General features: G+C 46.4%; 1 protein-coding gene across 2 annotated transcripts in view; it reads right to left on the minus strand.

Annotated features, from left to right (window-relative positions):
- Positions 1-12440: 12440 nt before the first annotated feature.
- Positions 12441-21308, minus strand: part of gmpr (guanosine monophosphate reductase) — a 43565-nt gene continuing 34697 nt past the window's right edge. For both annotated transcript variants that reach the window (XM_020475025.2, XM_031793172.1), the window contains one exon: positions 12441-12938. In XM_020475025.2, coding sequence (XP_020330614.2) covers positions 12758-12938 — 181 coding nt within the window. In that variant the 3' untranslated portion in view covers positions 12441-12757. The remainder of the gene's footprint in view (positions 12939-21308) is intronic.

Consider the following 21308-nt stretch of genomic DNA (forward strand, 5'->3'; position numbering starts at 1 on the left):
AGATATGTTCTCCCAGAGAGTCCTAGGTACACTGTGTACTGTAAAGTAGCTCGTTAATGGGCTGTGGGTGTAAGCAGACAGACGTGGCTGTCTGGAGTATCATTATGCATTAGATCTGGGCTCATTCATTTGAGTTAGTGTCAGTGTAGAGGACTGCACTGAAAACAGATCAGGGCTGTTACTACATCTGCTGACTACAACCAGGCCAGACTCGCCATTCATGGCTGGCTGTGTTCCACTATATCCACTAGCATAGACTACTACTTAGAATGTAGCAACGTATTGGGCTTTCATTGTAAGTAGTGTGTTCATATGGATACATATTGAGACCCTGTGCACTTGTCTGAATCTATCACAAACAACATTCTTCTGTGGCTATTATCCTCAATATGAAAAATTAAGACATTGACTACTGCACATATCAATGCTTATTACCTGCCTACACTGTTCCACAGTTTCAACAGCTGAACAAACACAACAGATTTTAATCCAGATATGTTCACATTTACTCACGACAAAGAACTCTCAAATCCTTTTTGGGAACTCCATTACGATTACAGCAGGAAGGCTATGTTTGTTTTACAGTAATGTTTAATCCTTCAACGTTCCAGTACAGTAATATAGCAATGTAGTAAGTTAACCCAACAGCAGTGTAATACAGCGATGTAGTTAGTTAACCCAACAGCAGTGTAATACAGCGATGTAGTAAGTTAACCCAACAGCAGTGTAATACAGCGATGTAGTTAGTTAACCCAACAGCAGTGTAATACAGCGATGTAGTAAGTTAACCCAACAGCAGTGTAATACAGCGATGTAGTTAGTTAACCCAACAGCAGTGTAATACAGCGATGTAGTAAGTTAACCCAACAGCAGTGTAATACAGCGATGTAGTTAGTTAACCCAACAGCAGTGTAATACAGCGATGTAGTTAGTTAACCCAACAGCAGTGTAATACAGCGATGTAGTAACTTAACCCAACAGCAGTGTAATACAGCGATGTAGTTAGTTAACCCAACAGCAGTGTAATATAGCGATGTAGTTAGTTAACCCAACAGCAGTGTAATACAGCGATGTAGTTAGTTAACCCAACAGCAGTGTAATACAGCGATGTAGTTAGTTAACCCAACAGCAGTGTAATACAGCGATGTAGTAAGTTAACCCAACAGCAGTGTAATACAGCGATGTAGTTAGTTAACCCAACAGCAGTGTAATACAGCGATGTAGTAAGTTAACCCAAAAGCAGTGTAATACAGTGAGTGAGTCCACAGTCCCGCAGTTAGTTAACCCAACAGCAGTGTAATACAGTGAGTGAGTCCACAGTCCCGCAGTTAGTTAACCCAACAGCAGTGTAATACAGCAATGTAGTTAGTTAACCCAACAGCAGTGTAATACAGCGATGTAGTTAGTTAACCCAACAGCAGTGTAATACAGCGATGTAGTAAGTTAACCCAACAGCAGTGTAATACAGCGATGTAGTAAGTTAACCCAACAGCAGTGTAATACAGTGAGTGAGTCCACAGCCCCGCAGTTAGTTAACCCAACAGCAGTGTAATACAGTGAGTGAGTCCACAGCCACGCAGTTAGTTAACCCAACAGCAGTATAATACAGTGAGTGAGTCCACAGCCACGCAGTTAGTTAACCCAACAGCAGTGTAATACAGTGAGTGAGTCCACAGCCACGCTGTTAGTTAACCCAACATCAGTGTAATACAGTGAGTGAGTCCACAGCCACGCAGTTAGTTAACCCAACAGCAGTGTAATACAGTGAGTGAGTCCATAGCCACGCAGTTAGTTAACCCAACAGCAGTGTAATACAGTGAGTGAGTCCACAGCCACGCAGTTAGTTAACCCAACAGCAGTGTAACACAGTGAGTGAGTCCATAGCCACGCAGTTAGTTAAGCCAACAGCAGTGTAACACAGTGAGTGAGTCCACAGCCACGCAGTTAGTTAACCCAACAGCAGTGTAATACAGTGAGTGAGTCCATAGCCACGCAGTTAGTTAACCCAACAGCAGTGTAATACAGTGAGTGAGTCCACAGCCACGCAGTTAGTTAACCCAACAGCAGTGTAACACAGTGAGTGAGTCCATAGCCACACATTTAGTTAACCCAACAGCAGTGTAACACAGTGAGTGAGTCCACAGCCACGCAGTTAGTTAACCCAACAGCAGTGTAACACAGTGAGTGAGTCCATAGCCACGCAGTTAGTTAACCCAACAGCAGTGTAATACAGTGAGTGAGTCCACAGCCACGCAGTTAGTTAACCCAACAGCAGTGTAACACAGTGAGTGAGTCCACAGCCACGCAGTTAGTTAACCCAACAGCAGTGTAACACAGTGAGTGAGTCCACAGCCACGCAGTTAGTTAACCCAACAGCAGTGTAATACAGTGAGTGAGTCCATAGCCACACAGTTAGTTAACCCAACAGCAGTGTAATACAGTGAGTGAGTCCACAGCCACGCAGTTAGTTAACCCAACAGCAGTGTAACACAGTGAGTGAGTCCACAGCCCCGCAGTTAGTTAACCCAACAGCAGTGTAATACAGTGAGTGAGTCCACAGCCACGCAGTTAGTTAACCCAACAGCAGTGTAATACAGTGAGTGAGTCCACAGCCACGCAGTTAGTTAACCCAACAGCAGTGTAATACAGTGAGTGAGTCCACAGCCCCGCAGTTAGTTAACCCAACAGCAGTGTAATACAGTGAGTGAGTCCACAGCCACGCAGTTAGTTAACCCAACAGCAGTGTAACACAGTGAGTGAGTCCACAGCCACGCAGTTAGTTAACCCAACAGCAGTGTAACACAGTGAGTGAGTCCACAGCCACGCAGTTAGTTAACCCAACAGCAGTGTAATACAGTGAGTGAGTCCACAGCCACGCAGTTACTTAACCCAACAGCAGTGTAACACAGTGAGTGAGTCCACAGCCACACAGTTAGTTAACCCAACAGCAGTGTAACACAGTGAGTGAGTCCACAGCCACGCAGTTAGTTAACCCAACAGCAGTGTAATACAGTGAGTGAGTCCACAGCCACGCAGTTAGTTAACCCAACAGCAGTGTAATACAGTGAGTGAGTCCATAGCCACGCAGTTAGTTAACCCAACAGCAGTGTAATACAGTGAGTGAGTCCACAGCCACGCAGTTAGTTAACCCAACAGCAGTGTAATACAGTGAGTGAGTCCATAGCCACGCAGTTAGTTAACCCAACAGCAGTGTAATACAGTGAGTGAGTCCACAGCCACGCAGTTAGTTAACCCAACAGCAGTGTAACACAGTGAGTGAGTCCATAGCCACACATTTAGTTAACCCAACAGCAGTGTAACACAGTGAGTGAGTCCACAGCCACGCAGTTAGTTAACCCAACAGCAGTGTAACACAGTGAGTGAGTCCATAGCCACGCAGTTAGTTAACCCAACAGCAGTGTAATACAGTGAGTGAGTCCACAGCCACGCAGTTAGTTAACCCAACAGCAGTGTAACACAGTGAGTGAGTCCACAGCCACGCAGTTAGTTAACCCAACAGCAGTGTAACACAGTGAGTGAGTCCACAGCCACGCAGTTAGTTAACCCAACAGCAGTGTAATACAGTGAGTGAGTCCATAGCCACGCAGTTAGTTAACCCAACAGCAGTGTAATACAGTGAGTGAGTCCACAGCCACGCAGTTAGTTAACCCAACAGCAGTGTAACACAGTGAGTGAGTCCACAGCCCCGCAGTTAGTTAACCCAACAGCAGTGTAATACAGTGAGTGAGTCCACAGCCCCGCAGTTAGTTAACCCAACAGCAGTGTAATACAGTGAGTGAGTCCACAGCCACGCAGTTAGTTAACCCAACAGCAGTGTAACACAGTGAGTGAGTCCACAGCCACGCAGTTAGTTAACCCAACAGCAGTGTAACACAGTGAGTGAGTCCACAGCCACGCAGTTAGTTAACCCAACAGCAGTGTAATACAGTGAGTGAGTCCACAGCCACGCAGTTAGTTAACCCAACAGCAGTGTAACACAGTGAGTGAGTCCACAGCCCCGCAGTTAGTTAACCCAACAGCAGTGTAATACAGTGAGTGAGTCCACAGCCACGCAGTTAGTTAACCCAACAGCAGTGTAATACAGTGAGTGAGTCCACAGCCACGCAGTTAGTTAACCCAACAGCAGTGTAATACAGTGAGTGAGTCCACAGCCCCGCAGTTAGTTAACCCAACAGCAGTGTAATACAGTGAGTGAGTCCACAGCCACGCAGTTAGTTAACCCAACAGCAGTGTAACACAGTGAGTGAGTCCACAGCCACGCAGTTAGTTAACCCAACAGCAGTGTAACACAGTGAGTGAGTCCACAGCCACGCAGTTAGTTAACCCAACAGCAGTGTAACACAGTGAGTGAGTCCACAGCCACGCAGTTAGTTAACCCAACAGCAGTGTAACACAGTGAGTGAGTCCACAGCCACACAGTTAGTTAACCCAACAGCAGTGTAACACAGTGAGTGAGTCCACAGCCACACAGTTAGTTAACCCAACAGCAGTGTAATACAGTGAGTGAGTCCACAGCCACACAGTTAGTTAACCCAACAGCAGTGTAACACAGTGAGTGAGTCCACAGCCACGCAGTTAGTTAACCCAACAGCAGTGTAATACAGTGAGTGAGTCCACAGCCACCCAGTTAGTTAACCCAATAGCAGTGTAACACAGTGAGTGAGTCCACAGCCACACAGTTAGTTAACCCAACAGCAGTGTAATACAGTGAGTGAGTCCACAGCCACGCAGTTAGTTAACCCAACAGCAGTGTAACACAGTGAGTGAGTCCATAGCCACGCAGTTAGTTAAGCCAACAGCAGTGTAACACAGTGAGTGAGTCCACAGCCACGCAGTTAGTTAACCCAACAGCAGTGTAATACAGTGAGTGAGTCCATAGCCACGCAGTTAGTTAACCCAACAGCAGTGTAATACAGTGAGTGAGTCCACAGCCACGCAGTTAGTTAACCCAACAGCAGTGTAACACAGTGAGTGAGTCCATAGCCACACAGTTAGTTAACCCAACAGCAGTGTAACACAGTGAGTGAGTCCACAGCCACGCAGTTAGTTAACCCAACAGCAGTGTAACACAGTGAGTGAGTCCATAGCCACGCAGTTAGTTAACCCAACAGCAGTGTAATACAGTGAGTGAGTCCACAGCCACGCAGTTAGTTAACCCAACAGCAGTATAATACAGTGAGTGAGTCCACAGCCACGCAGTTAGTTAACCCAACAGCAGTGTAATACAGTGAGTGAGTCCACAGCCACGCTGTTAGTTAACCCAACATCAGTGTAATACAGTGAGTGAGTCCACAGCCACGCAGTTAGTTAACCCAACAGCAGTGTAATACAGTGAGTGAGTCCATAGCCACGCAGTTAGTTAACCCAACAGCAGTGTAATACAGTGAGTGAGTCCACAGCCACGCAGTTAGTTAACCCAACAGCAGTGTAACACAGTGAGTGAGTCCATAGCCACGCAGTTAGTTAAGCCAACAGCAGTGTAACACAGTGAGTGAGTCCACAGCCACGCAGTTAGTTAACCCAACAGCAGTGTAATACAGTGAGTGAGTCCATAGCCACGCAGTTAGTTAACCCAACAGCAGTGTAATACAGTGAGTGAGTCCACAGCCACGCAGTTAGTTAACCCAACAGCAGTGTAACACAGTGAGTGAGTCCATAGCCACACATTTAGTTAACCCAACAGCAGTGTAACACAGTGAGTGAGTCCACAGCCACGCAGTTAGTTAACCCAACAGCAGTGTAATACAGCAATGTAGTTAGTTAACCCAACAGCAGTGTAATACAGCGATGTAGTTAGTTAACCCAACAGCAGTGTAATACAGCGATGTAGTAAGTTAACCCAACAGCAGTGTAATACAGCGATGTAGTAAGTTAACCCAACAGCAGTGTAATACAGTGAGTGAGTCCACAGCCCCGCAGTTAGTTAACCCAACAGCAGTGTAATACAGTGAGTGAGTCCACATCCACGCAGTTAGTTAACCCAACAGCAGTATAATACAGTGAGTGAGTCCACAGCCACGCAGTTAGTTAACCCAACAGCAGTGTAATACAGTGAGTGAGTCCACAGCCACGCTGTTAGTTAACCCAACATCAGTGTAATACAGTGAGTGAGTCCACAGCCACGCAGTTAGTTAACCCAACAGCAGTGTAATACAGTGAGTGAGTCCATAGCCACGCAGTTAGTTAACCCAACAGCAGTGTAATACAGTGAGTGAGTCCACAGCCACGCAGTTAGTTAACCCAACAGCAGTGTAACACAGTGAGTGAGTCCATAGCCACGCAGTTAGTTAAGCCAACAGCAGTGTAACACAGTGAGTGAGTCCACAGCCACGCAGTTAGTTAACCCAACAGCAGTGTAATACAGTGAGTGAGTCCATAGCCACGCAGTTAGTTAACCCAACAGCAGTGTAATACAGTGAGTGAGTCCACAGCCACGCAGTTAGTTAACCCAACAGCAGTGTAACACAGTGAGTGAGTCCATAGCCACACATTTAGTTAACCCAACAGCAGTGTAACACAGTGAGTGAGTCCACAGCCACGCAGTTAGTTAACCCAACAGCAGTGTAACACAGTGAGTGAGTCCATAGCCACGCAGTTAGTTAACCCAACAGCAGTGTAATACAGTGAGTGAGTCCACAGCCACGCAGTTAGTTAACCCAACAGCAGTGTAACACAGTGAGTGAGTCCACAGCCACGCAGTTAGTTAACCCAACAGCAGTGTAACACAGTGAGTGAGTCCACAGCCACGCAGTTAGTTAACCCAACAGCAGTGTAATACAGTGAGTGAGTCCATAGCCACGCAGTTAGTTAACCCAACAGCAGTGTAATACAGTGAGTGAGTCCACAGCCACGCAGTTAGTTAACCCAACAGCAGTGTAACACAGTGAGTGAGTCCACAGCCCCGCAGTTAGTTAACCCAACAGCAGTGTAATACAGTGAGTGAGTCCACAGCCACGCAGTTAGTTAACCCAACAGCAGTGTAATACAGTGAGTGAGTCCACAGCCACGCAGTTAGTTAACCCAACAGCAGTGTAATACAGTGAGTGAGTCCACAGCCCCGCAGTTAGTTAACCCAACAGCAGTGTAATACAGTGAGTGAGTCCACAGCCACGCAGTTAGTTAACCCAACAGCAGTGTAACACAGTGAGTGAGTCCACAGCCACGCAGTTAGTTAACCCAACAGCAGTGTAACACAGTGAGTGAGTCCACAGCCACGCAGTTAGTTAACCCAACAGCAGTGTAACACAGTGAGTGAGTCCACAGCCACGCAGTTAGTTAACCCAACAGCAGTGTAACACAGTGAGTGAGTCCACAGCCACACAGTTAGTTAACCCAACAGCAGTGTAATACAGTGAGTGAGTCCACAGCCACACAGTTAGTTAACCCAACAGCAGTGTAACACAGTGAGTGAGTCCACAGCCACGCAGTTAGTTAACCCAACAGCAGTGTAATACAGTGAGTGAGTCCACAGCCACGCAGTTAGTTAACCCAATAGCAGTGTAACACAGTGAGTGAGTCCACAGCCACACAGTTAGTTAACCCAACAGCAGTGTAATTTTTGTAAGTTCTCATTTACAATTGCGACCTGGCCAAGATAAAGCAAAGCAGGTTGACAGATACAACGACACAGAGTTACACATGGAGTAAAACAAACATACAGTCAATAATACAGTATAAACAAGTCTATATACAATGTGAGCAAATGAGGTGAGAAGGGAGGTAAAGGCAAAAAAGGCCATGGTGGCAAAGTAAATACAATATAGCAAGTAAAACACTGGAATGGTAGATTTGCAATGGAAGAATGTGCAAAGTAGAAATACAAATAATGGGGTGCAAAATAAATAAATAAATAAAATACAGTTCGGAAAGAGGTAGTTGTTTGGGCTAAAATTATAGGTGGGCTATGTACAGGTGCAGTAATCTGTGAGCTGCTCTGACAGTTGGTGCTTAAAGCTAGTGAGGGAGATAAGTGTTTCCAGTTTCAGAGATTTTTGTAGTTCGTTCCAGTCATTGGCAGCAGAGAACTGGAAGGAGAGGCGGCCAAAGAAATAATTGGTTTTGGGGGTGACTAGAGAGATATACCTGCTGGAGCGTGTGCTACAGGTGGGAGATGCTATGGTGACCAGCGAGCTGAGATAAGGGGGGACTTTACCTAGCAGGGTCTTGTAGATGACATGGAGCCAGTGGGTTTGGCGATGAGTATGAAGCGAGGGCCAGCCAACGAGAGCGTACAGGTCACAATGGTGGGTAGTATATGGGGCTTTGGTGACAAAACGGATTGCACTGTGATAGACTGCATCCAATTTGTTGAGTAGGGTATTGGAGGCTATTTTGTAAATGACATCGCCAAAGTCGAGGATTGGTAGGATGGTCAGTTTTACAAGGGTATGTTTGGCAGCATGAGTGAAGGATGCTTTGTTGCGAAATAGGAAGCCAATTCTAGATTTAACTTTGGATTGGAGATGTTTGATATGGGTCTGGAAGGAGAGTTTACAGTCTAACCAGACACCTAAGTATTTGTAGTTGTCCACGTATTCTAAGTCAGAGCCGTCCAGAGTAGTGATGTTGGACAGGCGGGTAGGTGCAGGTAGCGATCGGTTGAAGAGCATGCATTTAGTTTTACTTGTATTTAAGAGCAATTGGAGGCCACGGAAGGAGAGTTGTATGGCATTGAAGCTTTCCTGGAGGGTTGTTAACACAGTGTCCAAAGAAGGGCCGGAAGTATACAGAATGTTGTCGTCTGCGTAGAGGTGGATCAGAGACTCACCAGCAGCAAGAGCGACCTCATTGATGTATACAGAGAAGAGAGTCGGTCCAAGAATTGAACCCTTTGGCACCCCCATAGAGACTGCCAGAGGTCCGGACAGCAGACCCTCCGATTTGACACACTGAACTCTATCAGAGAAGTAGTTGGTGAACCAGGCGAGACAATCATTTGAGAAACCAAGGCTGTCGAGTCTGCCGATGAGGATGTGGTGATTGACAGAGTCGAAAGCCTTGGCCAGATCAATGAATATGGCTGCACAGTAATGTTTCTTATCGATGGCGGTTAAGATATCGTTTAGGACCTTGAGCGTGGCTGAGGTGCACCCATGACCAGCTCTGAAACCAGATTGCATAGCAGAGAAGGTATGGTGAGATTCGAAATGGTCGGTTATCTGTTTGTTGACTTGGCTTTCGAAGACCTTAGAAAGGCAGGGTAGGATAGATATAGGTCTGTAGCAGTTTGGGTCAAGTGTCCCCGCCTTTGAAGAGGGGGATGACCGCAGCTGGTTTCCAATCTTTGGGAATCTCAGACGACACGAAAGAGAGGTTGAACAGGCTAGTAATAGGGGTGGCAAAAATTTCGGCAGATAATTTTAGAAAGAAAGGGTCCAGATTGTCTAGCCCGGCTGATTTGTAGGGGTCCAGATTTTGCAGCCCTTTCAGAACATCAGCTGAATGGATTTGGGAGAAGGAGAAATGGGGAAGGCTTGGGCGAGTTGCTGTTGGGGGTGCAGTGCTGTTGACCGGGGTAGGAGTAGCCAGGTGGAAAGCATGGCCAGCCGTAGAAAAATGCTTATTGAAATTCTCAATTATGGTGGATTTATCCGTGGTGACAGTGTTTCCTATCTTCAGTGCAGTGGGCAGCTGGGAGGAGGTGTTCTTATTCTCCATGGACTTTACAGTGTCCCAGAACTTTTTTGAGTTAGTGTTGCAGGAAGCAAATTTCTGCTTGAAAAAGCTAGCCTTGGCTTTTCTAACTGCCTGTGTATAATGGTTTCTAGCTTCCCTGAACAGCTGCATATCACGGGGGCTGTTCGATGCTAATGCAGAACGCCATAGGATGTTTTTGTGTTGGTTAAGGGCAGTCAGGTCTGGGGAGAACCAAGGGCTATATCTGTTCCTGGTTCTAAATTTCTTGAATGGGGCATGTTTATTTAAGATGGTTAGGAAGGCATTTTTTTTAAATATCCAGGCATCCTCTACTGACGGGATGAGATCAATATCCTTCCAGGATACCCCGGCCAGGTCGATTAGAAAGGCCTGCTCGCTGAAGTGTTTCAGGGAGTGTTTTACAGTGATGAGTGGAGGTCGTTTGACCGCTGACCGATTACGGATGCAGGCAATGAGGCAGTGATCGCTGAGATCTTGGTTGAAGACAGCAGAGGTGTATTTAGAGGGGAAGTTGGTTAGGATGATATCTATGAGGGTGCCTGTGTTTAAGGCTTTGGGGAAGTACCTGGTAGGTTCATTGATAATTTGTGTGAGATTGAGGGCATCAAGTTTAGATTGTAGGATGGCTGGGGTGTTAAGCATGTTCCAGTTTAGGTCGCCTAGCAGCATGAGCTCTGAAGATAGATGGGGGGCAATCAGTTCACATATGGTGTCCAGAGCACAGCTGGGGGCAGAGGGTGGTCTATAGCAGGCGGCAACGGTGAGAGACTTGTTTTTAGAGAGGTGGATTTTTAAAAGTAGAAGTTCAAATTGTTTGGGTACAGACCTGGATAGTAGGACAGAACTCTGCAGGCTATCTTTGCAGTAGATTGCAAGACCGCCCCCTTTGGCAGTTCTATCTTGTCTGAAAATGTTGTAGTTTGGAATTAAAATTTCTGAATTTTTGGTGGTCTTCCTAAGCCAGGATTCAGACACAGCTAGAACATCTGGGTTGGCAGAGTGTGCTAAAGCAGTGAATAGAACAAACTTAGGGAGGAGGCTTCTAATATTAACATGCATGAAACCAAGGCTATTACGGTTACAGAAGTCGTCAAAAGAGAGCGCCTGGGGAATAGGAGTGGAGCTAGGCACTGCAGGGCCTGGATTCACCTCTACATCGCCAGAGGAACATAGGAGGAGTAGAATAAGGGTGCGGCTAAAAGCAATAAGAATTGGTCGTCTAGAACGTCTGGAACAGAGAGTAGTGGGTGGTGGAACTAATAGGTTGGATAAGGTATAGTGAGCAGGACTACAGGCTCTACAGTGAAATAAGCCAATAAACACTAACCAGAACAGCAATGGACAAGACATATTGACATTAAGGAGAGGCATGCTTAGTCGAGTGATCAAAAGGGTCCAGTGAGTGGAGAGGTTGGTTGGTTGGGGGTCACGGCGATTTAGACAGCTAGCCAGGCCATCGGTAGCAAGCTAGCATAGGATGGAGGTCTGTTGTTAGCCACCTCTTGCGTTTTGTCAGTAGATTAGTGGGGTTCCGTGTGGTAGAGGGGATTAATCCAAATCACACAACAACAACAAAAATAAAAACAATAGATATAGTTATAGAGGCCCAAGAAGAAAACATAATAATAATACAATGACCATGATAGCTGATGACCACAAACCGTGGTTAGCTGAATACTAACGATTTGCCAGTAAAGAAGCTAACTAGCTTCTGAACTAGCTTCTGATTAGCTTCTGGATTAGCTTCTGGGCTAGCTTCTGGCTAGCTTCTGGCTAGTTTCTGGCTAGCTTCTGGCTAGCTTCTTGGAGTTTCTGGCTAGCTTCTTGGAGGATTACAGATTTGAGGTAAATAATAGTTTTTTATAAATATAAATTGGTGAGGCGGGTTGCAGGAGAGTGTTTTGAAGATGAGTTGATGGAAAATAAAAATAAAATGTATGTGAAAAATGTTGTAAATATATATATATATATATATACAGGACACGACAAGACGAGGACAAAAGACGTCTGAACTGCTATGCCATCTTGGTTAATACAGTGAGTGAGTCCACAGCCACGCAGTTAGTTAACCCAACAGCAGTGTAATACAGTGAGTGAGTCCACAGCCACACAGTTAGTTAACCCAACATTCCTGACATTCCTCTGCCCTGATGGTGCTTCCCTTCTCTTCCCGCCACACCCAGAGCACTTTCACAGTCACACAGAAAGCAGAGAAAAGCAGACACTACCACACTGTATTAACCCTCTCACTGTGCTGAAGCCTGATCTTATTTAGTCAGACACATTAAGAGCTACTATAAAGTACAACACATCCTAACATTACATTCAGCAATGGCTTCATAAAGTTAAAGGCCAAGTGCAATCAAAAAAACATCAGTTTCCTGTGTTTTATATATTTTTCCACACTATGAGATAGGAATAATACTGTGAGATTGTGACAATTATGATAATGCATTTTGGTGTAAGAGCTGTTTGAAAAGTCTGCCTGAAAAGACCACCTATTCTGGTGGCATAGAGTTTTGGCCAGCCTATCACCAGGCAGTAAATTACTTAATAGACAGATAAGAAAGAGAGTTACAAGCCTGTCTGCCAATAACAGCTAGTTTTCAGTTTTCACCTACCTACTCAGACCACTCCCAGACAGTCCTAGCAAAAGAAGGTATGCTATGAGGCTATTTTGTTTCTTTTTGACCACTTTAATTGAAAACAATCACAGTGAGGAACTTCATTGTTACCCAGAAATGATTTGATATTGAGATAAAAACGTCTGCATTGGACCTTTAATATTATCAGTCTAGAGAGGAAACGCCATGGGAAGCACTCAAAGCCAGCATGCAGTTATTGCAATATCTAAGTAATATACACTGAGTATGGACAGAGTAGTAAGGTTTCAAGCAACCCTAACAGGCTCTTGCATATTTTATTTCTGCAGAGCAGACTGAATGTTTTAAATCATGTTCTGATAATATTACTCACAATTTTACATAATAACCAAATATGCAGAGCATGTTGCAACAGAGGTCCAGAGAGAAACACATTTGTAGTGATGGCGGTAGTGTGTTTTCCTGTTCGTGTGTGATTAGTGGAACATGGTGCTGGCCTGCTGTGTGACTCTGATAAAGGTGGTTCTGCGACTAAGCTCCTTCAGTTTGGCAGCTCCTACATAGGTACAGGTGGAGCGGAGGCCCCCTAGGATATCTCTGATGGTGTTCTCAACATCTCCTCTGTAAGGAACTTCCACGGTCCTACCCTCTGACGCCCTGCAGAGGGAGAGGAGAACATCAGCACAAACTCAGTATATCGGATAACGCTGAGACAATGTTCAAGCAACATCATGGTGATGTTACTGATCACGATAACAAATCATTTTTATTCAGAGGACACTTAAACTTTGCCTTTTACATCACATTGGTAGCAGCAGTTGGATTTTGAATAACAAAGGTGGGTAAAATAAATGTATTTCACGGGGTATTATACGACAAAAAAACGAAGATACCATGCAACTTCACATCAACAAGTTCAATCTTCTAAGGACTAATTCTCCATCTGCCCCCTCACAGTTACATTCAACAGGTCATTTAGCAGGCCCCCTCACAGTAACATCCAATAGGTCATTTAGCAGGCCCCCTCACAGTAACATCCAATAGATCATTTAGCAGCCCCCCTCACAGTAACATCCAATAGGTTATTTAGCAGGCCCCCTCACAGTAACATCCAACAAGATACCATGCAACTTCACATCAACAAGTTCAATCTTCTAAGGACTAATTCTCCATCTGCCCCCTCACAGTTACATTCAACAGGTCATTTAGCAGGCCCCCTCACAGTAACATCCAATAGGTCATTTAGCAGGCCCCCTCACAGTAACATCCAATAGATCATTTAGCAGCCCCCCTCACAGTAACATCCAATAGGTTATTTAGCAGGCCCCCTCACAGTAACATCCAACAGGTCATTTAGCAGGCCCCCTCACAATAACATGCAATAGATCATTTAGCAGGCCCCCTCACAGTAACATTTAACAGGTCATTTAGCAGGCCCCTCACATTAACATGCAATAGATCATTTAGCAGGCCCCCTCACAGTTACACCAAACTGGTCATTTAGCAGGCCCCCTCACAGTTACATGCAATAGATCATTTAGCAGGCCCCCTCACAGTTACATTCAACAGGTCATTTAGCAGGCCCCCTCACAGTTACATCAAACAGGTCATTTAGCAGGCCCCCTCACAGTTACATCCAACATGTCATTTAGCAGGCCCCCTCACAGTAACATTCAACAGGTCATTTAGCAGGCCCCCTCACAGTTACATCCAACAGGTCATTTAGCAGGCCCCCTCACAGTTACATCCAACATGTCATTTAGCAGGCCCCCTCACAGTAACATCCAACAGGTCATTTAGCAGGCCCCCTCACAGTAACATTCAACAGGTCATTTAGGGCCCCCCTCACAGTAACATTCAATAGATCATTTTGCAGGCCCCCTCACAGTTGCATTCAACAGGTAATTTAGCAGGCTCCCTGACAGTAACATCCAACAGGTCATTTAGCAGGCCCCCTCACAGTTACATGCAATGGATCATTTAGCAGGCCCCCTCACAGTTATATTCAACAGGTCATTTAGCAGGCCCCCTCACAGTTACATCCAACAGGTCATTTAGCAGGCCCCCTCAAGGTTACATCCAACAGGTCATTTATCAGGCCCCCTCACAGTTACATGCAATGGATCAATTAGCAGGTCCCCTCACAGTTACATGCAATGGATCATTTAGCAGGCCCCCTCACAGTTACATCCAACAGGTCATTTAGCAGGACCCCTCACAGTTACATCCAACAGGTCATTTAGCAGGTCCCCTCACAGTAACATTCAACAGGTCATTTAGGGCCCCCCTCACAGTTACATGCAATAGATCATTTAGCAGGCCCCCTCACAGTTACATCCAACAGGTCATTCGCAGGCCCCCTCACAGTAACATTCAACAGGTAATTTAGGGGCCCCCTCACAGTAACATTCAATAGATCATTCAGCAGGCCCCCTCACAGTAACATTCAACAGGTCAATTAGCAGGCCCCCTCACAGTAACATCCAATAGATCATTTAGCAGGTCCCCTCACAGTTACATGCAATGGATCAATTAGCAGGCCCCCTAACAGTAACATCCAACAGGTCATTTAGCAGGCCCCCTCACGGTAACATTCAACAGGTCATTTAGCAGGCCCCCTCACAGTTACATCCAACAGGTCATTTAGCAGGCCCCCTCACAGTTACATCCAACAGGTCATTTAGCAGGCCCCCTCACAGTAACATTCAACAGGTCATTTAGCAGGCCCCCTCACAGTTACATCCAACATGTCATTTAGCAGGCCCCCTCACAGTAACATCCAACAGGTCATTTAGCAGGTCCCCTCACAGTAACATTCAACAGGTCATTTAGGGCCCCCCTCACAGTTACATGCAATAGATCATTTAGCAGGCCCCCTCACAGTTACATCCAACAGGTCATTCGCAGGCCCCCTCACAGTAACATTCAACAGGTAATTTAGGGGCCCCCTCACAGTAACATTCAATAGATCATTCAGCAGGCCCCCTCACAGTAACATTCAACAGGTCAATTAGCAGGCCCCCTCACAGTAACATCCAATAGATCATTTAGCAGGTCCCCTCACAGTTACATGCAATGGATCAATTAGCAGGCCCCCTAACAGTAACATCCAACAGGTCATTTAGCAGGCCCCCTCACGGTAACATTCAACAGGTCATTTAGCAGGCCCCCTCACAGTTACATCCAACAGGTCATTTAGCAGGCCCCCTCACAGTTACATCCAACAGGTCATTTAGCAGGCCCCCTCACAGTAACATTCAACAGGTCATTTAGCAGGCCCCCTCACAGTTACATCCAACATGTCATTTAGCAGGCCCCCTCACAGTAACATCCAACAGGTCATTTAGCAGGTCCCCTCACAGTAACATTCAACAGGTCATTTAGGGCCCCCCTCACAGTTACATGCAATAGATCATTTAGCAGGCCCCCTCACAGTTACATCCAAAAGGTCATTCGCAGGCCCCCTCACAGTAACATTCAACAGGTAATTTAGGGGCCCCCTCACAGTAACATTCAATAGATCATTCAGCAGGCCCCCTCACAGTAACATTCAACAGGTCAATTAGCAGGCCCCCTCACAGTAACATCCAATAGATCATTTAGCAGGCCCCCTCACAGTGACATGCAATGGATCAATTAGCAGGCCCCCTCACAGTAACATCCAATAGATCATTTAGCAGGCCCCTTCACAGTTAAATCCAACAGGTCATTTAGCAGGTCCCCTCACAGTTACATGCAATGGATCATTTAGCTGGCCCCCTCACAGTTACATTCAACAGGTCATTTAGCAGGCCCCCTCACAGTTGCATCCAACAGGTCATTTATCAGGCCCCCTCACAGTAACATTCAATAGATCATTTAGCAGGCCCCTCACAGTAACATTCAACAGGTCATTTAGCAGGCCCCCTCACAGTATCATCCAACAGGTCTTTTAGCAGGCCCCCTCACATTAACATTCAACAGGTCATTTAGCAGGCCCCCTCACAGTTACATCCAACAGGTCATTTAGCAGGCCCCCTCACAGTTACATGTAATGGATCAATTAGCAGGTCCCCTCACAGTTACATGCAATGGATCATTTAGCAGGCCCCCTCACAGTTACATCCAACAGGTCATTTAGCAGGACCCCTCACAGTTACATCCAACAGGTCATTTATCAGGCCCCCTCACAGTAACATTCAATAGATCATTTAGCAGGCCCCCTCACAGTTACATCCAACAGGTCATTTAGCAGGTCCCCTCACAGTTACATGCAATGGATCATTTAGCAGCCCCCCTCACAGTTACATCCAACAGGTCATTTAGCAGGACGCCTCACAGTTACATCCAACAGGTCATTTATCAGGCCCCCTCACAGTAACATTCAATAGATCATTTAGCAGGCCCCCTCACAGTTGCATTCAACAGGTCCTTTGCAGGCCCCCTCACAGTAACATTCAACAGGTCATTTAGCAGGCCCCTCACATTAACATGCAATAGATCATTTAGCAGGCCCCCTCACAGTAACATTTAACAGGTCATTTAGCAGGCCCCTCACATTAACATGCAATAGATCATTTAGCAGGCCCCCTCACAGTTACACCAAACTGGTCATTTAGCAGGCCCCCTCACAGTTACATGCAATAGATCATTTAGCAGGCCCCCTCACAGTTACATTCAACAGGTCATTTAGCAGGCCCCCTCACAGTTACATCAAACAGGTCGTTTAGCAGGCCCCCTCACAGTAACATTCAACAGGTCATTTAGCAGCCCCCTCACAGTAACATTCAACAGGTCATTTAGCAGGCCCCCTCACAGTTACATCCAACAGGTCATTTAGCAGGCCCCCTCACAGTAACATTCAACAGGTCATTTAGCAGGCCCCCTCACAGTTACATCCAACATGTCATTTAGCAGGCCCCCTCACAGTAACATCCCTCAGGTCATTTATCAGGCCCCCTCACAGTAACATTCAACAGGTCATTTAGGGCCCCCCTCACAGTTACATGCAATAGATAATTTAGCAGGCCCCCTCACAGTTACATCCAACAGGTCATTCACAGGCCCCCTCACAGTAACATTCAACAGGTAATTTAGGGGCCCCCTCACAGTAACATTCAATAGATCATTCAGCAGGCCCCCTCACAGTAACATTCAACAGGTCAATTAGCAGGCCCCCTCACAGTAACATCCAATAGATCATTTAGCAGGCCCCCTCACAGTTACATGCAATGGATCAATTAGCAGGCCCCCTAACAGTAACATCCAACAGGTCATTTAGCAGGCCCCCTCACGGTAACATTCAACAGGTCATTTAGCAGGCCCCCTCACAGTTACATCCAACAGGTCATTAGCAGGCCCCCTCACAGTTACATCCAACAGGTCATTTAGCAGGCCCCCTCACAGTAACATTCAACAGGTCATTTAGCAGGCCCCCTCACAGTTACATCCAACATGTCATTTAGCAGGCCCCCTCACAGTAACATCCAACAGGTCATTTAGCAGGTCCCCTCACAGTAACATTCAACAGGTCATTTAGGGCCCCCCTCACAGTTACATGCAATAGATCATTTAGCAGGCCCCCTCACAGTTACATAAAACAGGTCATTCGCAGGCCCCCTCACAGTAACATTTAACAGGTCATTTAGCAGGCCCCTCACATTAACATGCAATAGATCATTTAGCAGGCCCCCTCACAGTAACATTTAACAGGTCATTTAGCAGGCCCCTCACATTAACATGCAATAGATCATTTAGCAGGCCCCCTCACAGTTACACCAAACTGGTCATTTAGCAGGCCCCCTCACAGTTACATGCAATAGATCATTTAGCAGGCCCCCTCACAGTTACATTCAACAGGTCATTTAGCAGGCCCCCTCACAGTTACATCAAACAGGTCGTTTAGCAGGCCCCCTCACAGTAACATTCAACAGGTCATTTAGCAGCCCCCTCACAGTAACATTCAACAGGTCATTTAGCAGGCCCCCTCACAGTTACATCCAACATGTCATTTAGCAGGCCCCCTCACAGTAACATCCCTCAGGTCATTTATCAGGCCCCCTCACAGTAACATTCAACAGGTCATTTAGGGCCCCCCTCACAGTTACATGCAATAGATAATTTAGCAGGCCCCCTCACAGTTACATCCAACAGGTCATTTAGCAGGCCCCTCACATTAACATGCAATAGATCATTTAGCAGGCCCCCTCACAGTTACACCAAACTGGTCATTTAGCAGGCCCCCTCACAGTTACATGCAATAGATCATTTAGCAGCCCCCTCACAGTAACATTCAACAGGTCATTTAGCAGGCCCCCTCACAGTTACATCCAACATGTCATTTAGCAGGCCCCCTCACAGTAACATCCCTCAGGTCATTTATCAGGCCCCCTCACAGTAACATTCAACAGGTCATTTAGGGCCCCCCTCACAGTTACATGCAATAGATAATTTAGCAGGCCCCCTCACAGTTACATCCAACAGGTCATTCACAGGCCCCCTCACAGTAACATTCAACAGGTAATTTAGGGGCCCCCTCACAGTAACATTCAATAGATCATTCAGCAGGCCCCCTCACAGTAACATTCAACAGGTCAATTAGCAGGCCCCCTCACAGTAACATCCAATAGATCATTTAGCAGGCCCCCTCACAGTTACATGCAATGGATCAATTAGCAGGCCCCCTAACAGTAACATCCAACAGGTCATTTAGCAGGCCCCCTCACGGTAACATTCAACAGGTCATTTAGCAGGCCCCCTCACAGTTACATCCAACAGGTCATTTAGCAGGCCCCCTCACAGTAACATTCAACAGGTCATTTAGCAGGCCCCCTCACAGTTACATCCAACATGTCATTTAGCAGGCCCCCTCACAGTAACATCCAACAGGTCATTTAGCAGGTCCCCTCACAGTAACATTCAACAGGTCATTTAGGGCCCCCCTCACAGTTACATGCAATAGATCATTTAGCAGGCCCCCTCACAGTTACATCCAACAGGTCATTCGCAGGCCCCCTCACAGTAACATTTAACAGGTCATTTAGCAGGCCCCTCACATTAACATGCAATAGATCATTTAGCAGGCCCCCTCACAGTAACATTTAACAGGTCATTTAGCAGGCCCCTCACATTAACATGCAATAGATCATTTAGCAGGCCCCCTCACAGTTACACCAAACTGGTCATTTAGCAGGCCCCCTCACAGTTACATGCAATAGATCATTTAGCAGGCCCCCTCACAGTTACATTCAACAGGTCATTTAGCAGGCCCCCTCACAGTTACATCAAACAGGTCGTTTAGCAGGCCCCCTCACAGTAACATTCAACAGGTCATTTAGCAGCCCCCTCACAGTAACATTCAACAGGTCATTTAGCAGGCCCCCTCACAGTTACATCCAACAGGTCATTTAGCAGGCCCCCTCACAGTAACATTCAACAGGTCATTTAGCAGGCCCCTCACATTAACATGCAATAGATCATTTAGCAGGCCCCCTCACAGTAACATTTAACAGGTCATTTAGCAGGCCCCTCACATTAACATGCAATAGATCATTTAGCAGGCCCCCTCACAGTTACACCAAACTGGTCATTTAGCAGGCCCCCTCACAGTTACATGCAATAGATCATTTAGCAGGCCCCCTCACAGTTACATTCAACAGGTCATTTAGCAGGCCCCCTCACAGTTACATCAAACAGGTCGTTTAGCAGGCCCCCTCACAGTAACATTCAACAGGTCATTTAGCAGCCCCCTCACAGTAACATTCAACAGGTCATTTAGCAGGCCCCCTCACAGTTACATCCAACAGGTCATTTAGCAGGCCCCCTCACAGTTACATCCAACATGTCATTTAGCAGGCCCCCTCACAGTAACATCCCTCAGGTCATTTATCAGGCCCCCTCACAGTAACATTCAACAGGTAATTTAGGGCCCCCCTCACAGTAACATCCAGCAGGTCATTTAGCCGGTCCCCTCACAGTTACATCCAACAGGTCATTTATCAGGCCCCCTCACAGTAACATTCAATAGATAATTAAGCAGGCCCCCTCACAGTTGCATTCAACAGGTAATTTAGCCGGCCCCCTCACAGTAACATTCAACAGGTCATTTAGCAGGCCCCCTCACAGTAACATCCAACAGGTCATTTAGCAGGCCCCCTCACATTAACGTTCAATAGATAATTTAGTAGGCCCCCTCACAGTAACATCCAACAGGTAATTTAGCAGGCCCCCTCACGATAACATTCAACAGGTCATTTAGCAGGCCCCTCACATTAACATGCAATAGATCATTTAGCAGGCCCCCTCACATTAACATTCAATAGATCATTCAGCAGGCCCCCTCACAGTTACATCCAACAGGTCATTTAGCAGGCCCCCTCACAGTAACATTCAACAGGTCATTTAGCAGGCCCCCTCACAGTTACATCCAACAGGTCATTTAGCAGGCCCCCTCACAGTAACATTCAACTGGTAATTTAGGGGCCCCCTCACAGTAACATTCAATAGATCATTCAGCAGGCCCCCTCACAGTTGCATTCAACAGGTAATTTAGGGGCCCCCTCACAGTAACATTCAATAGATCATTCAGCAGGCCCCCTCACAGTAACATTCAACAGGTCAATTAGCAGGCCCCCTCAAAGTAACATCCAATAGATCATTCAGCAGGCCCCCTCACAGTTACATCCAACAGGTCAATTAGCAGGCCCCCTCACAGTTACATGCAATGGATCATTTAGCAGGCCCCCTCACAGTTACATTCAACAGGTCATTTAGCAGGCCCCCTCACAGTTGCATCCAACAGGTCATTTATCAGGCCCCCTCACAGTAACATTCAATAGATCATTTAGCAGGCCCCTCACAGTAACATTCAACAGGTCATTTAGCAGGCCCCCTCACAGTAACATCCAACAGGTCTTTTAGCAGGCCCCCTCACATTAACATTCAACAGGTCATTTAGCAGGCCCCCTCACAGTTACATCCAACAGGTCATTTAGCAGGCCCCCTCACAGTTACATGCAATGGATCAATTAGCAGGTCCCCTCACAGTTA

This window comes from Oncorhynchus kisutch, linkage group LG17 (assembly GCF_002021735.2).
Source record: "Oncorhynchus kisutch isolate 150728-3 linkage group LG17, Okis_V2, whole genome shotgun sequence".
NCBI classification, from domain to species: Eukaryota; Metazoa; Chordata; class Actinopteri; order Salmoniformes; family Salmonidae; genus Oncorhynchus; species Oncorhynchus kisutch.